Below are 9,904 nucleotides of genomic sequence, written 5' to 3'. Positions count from 1 at the left end.
GCAGCTGCCTCACTGTCTGTCAGACTGTCACTCTACATTACACATCATACTTGCAATACCTCCATCTGCTTGTACTAGACGTACCGTGTGACATACTCAAACCAGGTTGAACAAAAACAGAGTTGTGAACACAGCAAGTCCTAAAATCTCACTATTGTACAGTATAGTGGATGGCTGTCATTTAGGGTCTGTAGGCTTTATTTAATGAATCACGGTGCTTTATGCTTTTTAGATGAGAAAGATGCTTTATTCTCAAGGCCAGAGGTGCCTATTTCCATTAAATTGTCTTCACAGCAGTCAATCAGTGATGAGTTATTGTTGAGTCCTACATGGAAACACACAAACATACAGTATATACTGAAGTAACCTAAAAGCACAAATTTTAGCAGCATAATTTCATTTTACCTGCATTAAAAAAACGTTAATTTCATTACAGACATGAACAATGAGAATCGGCTAAAAAATTTGATCTGATTTTACAATTAAAACAAACTGAAGGAACAATTTTAATGCTTGTAGTGTCAGAGTGGTGTGATGGTCTAAACATTGTGATGTTCTCTGGGACATCATTTCTTCCAGTCACTCATCAGTTGTTCTAGCAACATGGTCCTAATGGGTCTGCTACCTCAGGCTTAAGGGGCAGGTGGTGGAGCAGATGGAGACCCTCTAGTACCTGGGGAGCAGTCAGCCGGCACCAGTACTTTACCAACATGCAGATGGGGTCTTCAAGACCCAGTTGCACACATTTCTCCTGAAGTCAGTCATCTAACCTGTCCGGACTTTGAATATAACAGCCGGGTATGGCTGGCAAATACTCAAGGATGCTTACTCGAGCTGCCAAAATAAGCCAACACCAACCAGAACCAAATGTTGATCAGATGGAGTTCACATCCCTCAATCCAACGTCAATAAAGCTGATATTGGCTGATATTTTCACAGAATTTCAGTGATTTTTAAATTCAGATCAAGTTCAAGCTGTGTGCTTTTTCTCTTTCTCCCTTGTGCTCCCTTCCTGTCCCTCCCCTCTCTGCTCCTTCTGGCCTCAGTCTGATAGACCGTATGCTTCAGAGGGATCCCAAACGGCGAGCTTCCCTGGAGGAAATTGAGAGCCATGCCTGGCTGCAGGGGGTTGACCCATCTCCAGCTACCAAATACAGCACTCCTCTGGTGTCTCACAAGAACCTGTCCGAGGAGGAACACAACAGCATCATCCAGCGCATGGTGTTAGGAGACATCGCAGACCGAGAGGCCATAGTCGAGTAAGTTACTACTAGGGCTGAGTGGTTTGGAAAATAATCTAATCATAGTAACTTGTATTTGTTTTTCCATTTTCCTCTCCACAGTACAACTAGTTTTTTGGGTATAGGTTAGGGTGTGTGATGTGTGAGATTAGAATTCAAACTGGACAGTACAGCAGTAAATAGAGAAAATGCAAATTTTCTTTTCTTTCTTCATTTGTAGGATTCTGCCGATCTGAGCTCATCACATTATCACAGACTTTAATCAGTGTATAGGAATTTCTGATGAACCCAGAGCAGAAAACCAAGCTATACAACATCACCCTGCTCAATAAACTCAGACTAGCTTCCTTCTGACTATCTCTTATGCTGTGAAACTTGACTGGTGGTGGTACTGGACTCAGTGGGAGCTGTGGTTCTGAACCTTCTGAAACGTTTTTTTTTGCCACACTTTTTTAAACTGTTATTTATATAAAGTGGGTTAACAATAGTCACTGCTGCTGTCTCAAGGGTTAATGATAATAATAGTAAGAATGGTAACCAGGTGGCGGAGCCGTGGGACCAACCCAACCTTAGTTAGTGCAGGGAGATGGAGGTGAAGGAGGTAACCACAGCAGACTATGCTGCTCCACATGCCTAAAGATGACAGAGCCTTCTTTAACCTCTGGTCTCACAGCTTTTCTGAACTGGTTTAGTTTTACCTAGTTCTTGGGATGTTTTCACAACTGTGGACAATAAATTTAAACATTAAAAAATGACAAATTATATCTCTTATTGATCCAAAACGGGACAACGGGACAGTGCATTATATTTATCATGACCCAAGTATTGTAAGGGACAGGTGGCAACTGTGTTGTGTGTGGGGGTATTTTTTTGTTGTTGTTGTTTTTATGTTGGAAGACATTTGGGGCATTACCTCATATTGTCACTATCCTAACCAGTCACGTTCAGCACATTACCTGTTCCTGTGGGGCATCCTCTGGTCTAAAACCAAAATAACTCCAGACGACCAACGTACTGTTCCACTCTGACACGAGTGTAATATAGTGGTTGGTGATGTTTGACTTTGATTCTGCTGTGGCTGTTTCCAGTGCGACTGGCAGTAAAAGTTATTGGTGTGTCTTTGTGGTGTGTTATCCACTGTCACTCATTTCCTCTGCAGGTTTCACATGAAACCTGTGGAAGAGAGCAGACTGCATGTGACTGAAGCCCACTGGGATGCTGCAATATTGTTTAGACTCTGTAGTGATTAAAAACACATTTTAATTGCAGTTTAAATTGCAGCTTTTGTGACTTGAAAATTGCATTATTTTAATTTTCGATTTTAATTTGAAAAGGATTAGCTCTAGTTGTTACAGGTGTGCAGACTGCACTATACTTTACTGTGCAAACAAACATCATGTTGGCACCCTTTGAAGGAAATGCTCTGTCACATTGCTTGCATATAGTCCTGATGTTAATGTTCGCATTACAGCAGAAAAACGGTTTTGTGTGTGCCTTGCCATTGTTGTGTATGTGGTGCGATGCGCAGGTTCTGCGCAGACGTCCGCGGTGTGTAGCGCGGAGCTGGGGTGTGACGAAAGTTCACATCTGTTGAACTTTGACCCTGGTTGGTCTGATCTCTGTGCTCCTAGCCAATCACTGTTTCACCCTGGCTTCCCCCATATTCATAGAAGCCCAGGTTATAGTATGTAACCAATGTTTCTGAATTTTCCCAAACGGTACAAAATATGGTCTGCATGTCGAGACAGACAATCTGTTTAGCTAGCAAAATATCAGCAGATAAGTGCTGTTACCAAGACTGAGAGGGAAAAAAAAACGGCCTGATCCTCTAAAACGTAACATTGGTGATCTACTGTTAGCAACATTAGCATTGTAGCTGCGCCAATTTGTACAGCACCACTGGGAATTTCCACCTGAGTTTTGGCGCCAATCAGCGCGGAATGGAGTCCTTGGAATCCACAGCTTTGATTGACTGTTATGACCTTTTCATTTATAAAATGTAGACTTGGTGTAAAATACATTCTACTGTACGAGATCACTGAACATGAGATTATCTAGCAACTCAGCTGTAAATACTGTTCACCCACACAGTAATTGTTCAGCTGAGTTGCTGAGTTTAAAGTCAATTCTGAGCCAGCATACAGCACCACACAGTTTCACTGATAGCAGTGCCATTTCCATTTTTTTGCCTCTGTATAAAAGTGCGTATAAAAGTGAGCCTGTTCTTGTCTCACTTCACTGTGCTCGTATGTGAAGAGCCATATAACACAGAATAACACCAACAGAATGTCTGAGCCATACTGACAGATGTTGATCCTTAAGATACTTGTGCTCTCTGTGCCTGCAGTTATAAGAGAAAGCCTGGTGTGCTGCTGCATGCTGAGAAAGAGCTGTATGGGACAACATTAAAGGACTCGCAGAGAGAACAGCTGTTGATTTCAGGGTCACACTTGTGCTTGTTAGCCTTGTTTCACAGTTCACCTTTATCTTCCCCTGCTGAGCTACCTGTGGGGTGGTGGAGGGAAACGAATGCACACACGCAATAAACACTTTGAGTGTTGACACTCTCCATTTGCACCTCTGCCTTTGTTTTCCCTCTGTTCCTTTCCAAGCTACCACACTACAGTTAACTATCATATTACTGTGTGCACACTCATAGTTGTGTACATGTGTGCGCATGTATGCTGACAAGTGAGCGTGTGTGTGCATGTACATGTGTGCGCATGTATGCTGACAGGTGAGCGTGTGTGCGCGCACCACATAGATAGATGCTGTGATCCAGTGTTTATAAGCTCATGGGACAGTAGTAGAAAGAGAAACTTAGCATCTGTTGCTCAGTTTTTACAAGCCATTCTTCATCATTGATGGATCTGTTGGGTCAGTCTGGGTGTAATGTTTTCTCACTACAGTTGTGTTTGACCCTAAATTCTTTGCTCTCCTGTCTCATACAGTAGCTCTTTCATAAGCTGAAGTGGCATACAGCTGAAACCTTGCCTAGCTACCGCACACAACAGTCCTCACTCATCTACAGAGAAGATGTTTTGATTTGCTTTCATAGATAAATGCACAGTGCCCCTGGTCTGCTCCCACTTGTTTAAATAAAGAGCTACCACATTTATTAGTAGGCATTTCTGAGGAATACATTTTAGCTGCAGTTCTCTCCTTTTATGTTCTAATCACAGTTTAGTTAGCTGAACATAATGCTAAGGTTTAGTCCCAGTGTTCAGTTTTGGTCCGTTACCTTATTTCTATCTTAACCCTATAAATTTGCCTTCTCTTTTGGATATTTTTGATTTTAAAAAGTAACAGCTGTCTTTGTATTTTTAAATACAATTTTGTACACTTTGTATGCAACATGTACAGTATTTAATGATTTGATTGGTGCTTTTAATACAACAAAACATGAAGTGCGTTTCCATCCACTTACGTTTGTGTTTCAAATTGCACTTAAAATGGCCTCAGTGAGAAGGCAGGAAGTTTGACAGGTGAAAAATATTGCAAGTAAACATGAAAGTTTTGGAGGTGCTGAGTTTTTGTCCACAACAAACAGCGTCCCTCCATCACCTGTAGCATGGGGGGGGGGCTTGAGCCAATCCCAACTGACATTGGGTGAGAGGCGGGGTACACCCTGGACAGGTCACCAGTCTGTCACAGGGCTGTCAAACAACCACGAACACACTCTTCTAGGGGAAATTTAGAGTCGCCAAGCAACCTAAGCTGTATGTCTGTGGACTGTGGGAGGAAGCTAGAACCCACACAGGCAAAGGACAACATGCAGACTCAATACAGAAAGGCCACACAGATGAGGTCAGCCTGGGCTCGAACTTGGAACCTTGTGCAAACAGCATCAACAGCAAATTAAACAAATACAAATAAAAGAAGTTTTTTATTTTATTTTAGAAAGTAATTATGTTACTTTACTAATTTGAGTATCAAAAGTATTTCATTACATTACTATTTACTTTAATTACTCAGCTGTCAGATGCATTTAAACCACTCCACACTTGACATCTTTTGTATTTAACATGTTTTCTGTAGAAACAGAAAACAAAGCACTGCAGTTCGACAGCACAGAGGGATTTATAGACCACCGCAGCTTTAGCCTCGGTGTCTGCACTCAGCTCTCCTGAAGTCAGCTTGGAACATATCCTGCAGTGTGTGTCGTATTGTTTGGGTTGCTGCAGAATGTCCACTCTCTTCCTTTAATTCTACAAATTGAGGCCCCAAACGATAAATACATTTCCCCCAGTGAGATACTGTCTGCTGTTATTCTGTGAAAATTTGTTTGCTGAAATAATTCATTTCCTTTTATATTGTTGCATTTGTTGTGTGGTAATTTTTTTTTTGTTTTTTTTTGTAGATGCAACAGTTATTTAATCAAACATTTATTGATTAGATATAACCATATGTGAAAATAATTTAGTCGCAGCCCTAGACAGAAATGAGCAGATTCAACCACACAGAACCACATTAATCTTAACATTAAACAACTGTTTTTGAAAACAGCATATTTTGAATTGTCGTGAATGTAGACATGCAGCATTCTTGTTACCACAGAATAACTCTGTCCAATTTATTACATTATATTCTGTTTTCTACACAGTGTGCTTTCCTTTGGTGTATGTTCCTAATGTGGCTGAAATGTTTCAGAGCCCTGGAGACCAACAAATACAACCACATCACGGCCACATACTACCTGCTAGCAGAGAGGATCCTGAGAGAGAAGCAGGAGAAGGAGGTCCAGACCCGTTCATCCAGCCCCAGCAACATCAAGGCACACTTCAGGTAAGGAGCAGTAACAAGATGCAGTGACACAGCAAGCATGAAAACATTATCATTACAGCTTGGACTGTAAATAAAAGAGTGACCTTTCCCATGCCAGAACCAGTAAAGAGTGAGTCAGACATATCAGTGCTCATCATCATCATGACTTGCGGAGTATGAGGTGAGGGTAACTGACCTATCTCGCTCCACTGCAGCCAGGGTTACTAAACACTGGGTTAGATCTGCAAAGGCTTCATTTCCATTTCTGGGTTCACTGAGCCCCCTCTTGCTGGGCTCAGAGTGAAATGGGAGAAGAAACAGTTTGGATTGTTAACAGATTCAGGCCCTCGAATAATGGAAAACTAAGATACTAACTGATGTTCTATGTTCTTCCAATGCCCCTGGTGAGTTCAGCCATCATAATGCTAAACACTAAGAAAATATGTCTTAGTTTATTCCTGTTGCTGCTGGAACACAGGAATTTCCCCATTGTGGGATCAGTAAAGTACTATCTTACCTTTAAGCATTTCTTTTGAGCTTCTTTGACAACATTGTTGTTCTTGAAAGGAAGAGGAGAGCTGGATGGTGTACAGTTATAAAAGGGAGCGCAGCAGAGGAGAAGAACAAATAAGGAAGAAAGCAGTGAGGAGGGTTCAACAGGACACATTCCTTTCTGCCAGCTTTCCATATTGGTCTCATGTCGTTATGAATGACTGCTAAAGTTGGGATGACAGACTTCAGGTCTTGTGGCATTTAGACCTGGCACAAGTATGAACTGAATTCTCTTATGAAACATAAACATACTGTACAACTACAGCAGCACTAGGTTAAATATAGATTAAATGTCCTATTAAGAGTAATAACAGTAAATGTATTCATTAACTCTTATGCTTCAACAAAATAAAATTGATTCCTAAAGCATGCAGCAATGTGTGTTTAATGTTGTTGCAAATAAAGTAAAACTTATGCTGGTGACTAAGCTGCTCAGGCAACCTACTGAAACAAAGCACAAGGTTCCTGGAGTAGAAAAGAACTAACCTAAAAGTAAAGCTTTTGTCTCAAAACACCTGTAAACACAGTCATTTTTGACCTGAATTGCTCCAGAACTGTAACAAAACACAGATTACATCTTTGAAAGTTTAAAGTCTCGTGAGCATTTTAAAGTTTGAACAACTTCAGTGGCTGTGCATACAGTATGTCAGAGCAGCATGCTCTCTTTGAGTGGGTTTCCTCATAAAACTATCAATTTTGAAATTATGCTTTTAAATAGTAACGCACATACAATCACTGTAATATATCACAAGCAGAATAAGTCTCCCCAATGAGTTGCTTGTGCCAATTGATATGCTACCCACTAAACAGGTCATTGAATACCACAATAATCAGTAATCATGAAAATAACAGTGTAGCACAGCTTTGGTCCTTTCACAGTAGGTGCACACTTGTATGTTTTAAGTTGAATTTCTTTTGCGTCTCTCTGTGAGCACTCAGTTTTAATATAAGTGGTCATAAGATACAGGTGCTGTCATTTTTTGTTTCAGTGCATCGGCTCAGGTAATTTACTGTTAACAGGTAGCGTGAGCCACTTGTTCAGCTGAATGACAACAACAGGACACACAAGTCAATGAAAACAACAGCATTTTCAGTTGGTGTGTATTAAAACTCAGAACAAGTCATGATAGACAGTGGGAGGTGACAAAGCAGTGGTTCAGTCTGCTGAGAGTGAGCTGGCTGCATCTGTCCCAGTCCTTTGCCACTTACATCAGAACACAAGGGCTTTGTAGATAGAAAAGTTTTTAATTTTATCCACCTGTGAATGGAGTCCGAGATCTGCCTGTGTTTGTATGCAGATGTGCTTTCCCTGCAAATGTGAGCTGTAGTCAGCGACGGTGCATTCGTGTGTGCTGAGCTAACAGCAATGCCTCACCTGGGATTAGCTGTCAGTGCTGTCAGGGGATGGCTCAGCCTCACTGCATGTTGCAGCTCTTTCCTGTCAACACAAACCTTCCAGGAAGGAGTCGGCCAAGCCATAGTTAGTTTGCTCTCATTGGCTCATTCATGATCCCTCCCAGCAGAGTTGCAGCTCCATGGATTTTATTTAAGTTTTAATATTGCAGTAACACCAAAAATGTTCAGTTCATTATGATTTGTGCTTTTCAGCACTTGCATCAAAATAACTTAATCTTAGTATCATGGTGTGTGTGTGTGCGTGGTGGTGGTGGGTGGGGTCTTATGAAAGATTAGTCTGAGTTGCATTCCAGTGCTTTGGGAAATATACCAGCAGCTGTGGTTGAGTTAAAACTGAAAACAGACGGTGGCCTTTGTGCAGCAGCTCTACACTGATCAGTGCCCAGCATGGACACAAATGACTTATTAGAAGCACATCTGAGTTGATTTGTAAAAGGTGGAGTGTCGGCATGATTTCACCTGAGGTTGTTTTATTCTTCACATTTGTATGGTATGGTACAACATCGACATATTTTAATAGAACCATCTAAATACAGCATCTCTAATGCTGTGTGTTTAATCCTCCTCCCTCCTCTGTCTTGACTGTGTCTACAGGCAGTCCTGGCCCACCAGAGGGGACATGCACCAGGACATAGAGGACAGCTTGGCAGCATCCTCCATCTCCCATGCTGGAGGCCCCCAGTCCCCGGCTCGCAGCGCCGAGAACCTGCTCAATGGACATCGCTCCAAAGGCATGATGGAGCTGAGCCGACGAGAGGAGATGACAGTGACGGACTCTGCAGGGCTGCCACCACAGGTGCACACGTCTTTACCGCTCTGTTTATTTCACCTTTTTGTTTGGAAGATTTTTCACTGATGATTGAAGCTGTGCTCATGTGGTCTCTGCTGTTGAATGCGCTGGACAATTAACATCCTGTGTTATTCTTTAAATTCTCATTCAAGGGAGCCTGTGCTGCTGCCTCTGGCCCTGCATCTGGCTCAGGGCCCCTCAGGGCCCCCACCGCCTCCACCTCAGCAGCAGCAGCCAAGCAGCGAACTTGCCTGTTCAGGTTTGGATTTGTTTTTTTACTAGTTTCAGGGGTGAAGGTGTTTGGTTGTTTTGATTTAATGTTCATTATCACTGAAAGATAAAGAAATATCAGCCAATCATTATTGATTAATGTATGAGCTCTTTTCTCTATTAAAAGATTAAGTACATAAGAAAACTCAATATAACACATTGAAATGTTTGTTTTACTAAACCCAAAGGTCTTTGATTGAACATGGCAACAGCTAAAGAAATAGATTAAGCAAACATTCATATCTGGGAAGGTGGAACCTGCTTGAAGAGCTTTTTTGACATCCTGGCTTAAGAAATAAGCGTGATTATTTGAATCTAGACATGGGCTCTACCCATCTGACTAGCTGGAAATAGAGGGGTTTGAACTGCAGTAGGCATTTAAAAGTATACACTAACTTGTGCTATCTGTCTCTCAGGGTGGAGGAGGATGAGGAGGAGGAGGAAGAGCAGGATCCATCTCCCCTCCCAACCCAGGTGATCCTGCGTCGCAAGCCCCCCTCGATAACCAACCGCCTCACCTCCAGGAAGAGTGCACCTGTGCTCAACCAGATCTTTGAGGAGGGGGAGTCTGACGATGATTTTGACATGGACGAGGGTCTTCCACCCAAACTCAGCCGTCTCAAGATGAACATGGCTGGGAACGCCACCAACCTGAGCTCCGGGGCCGGCTCATCCTCCCCGGGCTCTACGCAGAAGCGTTACCACCGACGGAAGAGCCAGGGCAGGGGGTCATCGTGTTCCAGCTCTGAGACGAGTGACGACGATTCAGAGAGCCACCGGAGACGTCTGGATAAAGACTCGGGCTTTGGTTACAGCTGGAACAGAAGGGACAGCAGCGAGGGGCCTCCTGGCAGCTCGGGTGGGAACGGGG

The 9,904-nt window shown here is 42.6% G+C and overlaps 1 protein-coding gene across 1 annotated transcript in view; it reads left to right on the top strand.

Moving 5' to 3' along the window:
- Window positions 1-9,904, top strand: part of snrka (SNF related kinase a) — a 62,246-nt gene that overhangs the window by 51,100 nt on the left and 1,242 nt on the right. Inside the window, 5 exon segments of the mRNA XM_020611647.1 lie at window positions 1,047-1,259; window positions 5,892-6,026; window positions 8,568-8,769; window positions 8,916-9,022; window positions 9,450-9,904. Coding sequence (XP_020467303.1) covers window positions 1,047-1,259; window positions 5,892-6,026; window positions 8,568-8,769; window positions 8,916-9,022; window positions 9,450-9,904 — 1,112 coding nt within the window.

Source organism: Monopterus albus, unplaced genomic scaffold, assembly GCF_001952655.1.
Source record: "Monopterus albus unplaced genomic scaffold, M_albus_1.0 scaffold116.1, whole genome shotgun sequence".
Taxonomy (NCBI): Eukaryota; Metazoa; Chordata; class Actinopteri; order Synbranchiformes; family Synbranchidae; genus Monopterus; species Monopterus albus.
The sequence above is the reverse complement of the archived record's forward strand: the minus strand, read 5'-3'. Positions and strand labels throughout refer to the sequence as shown.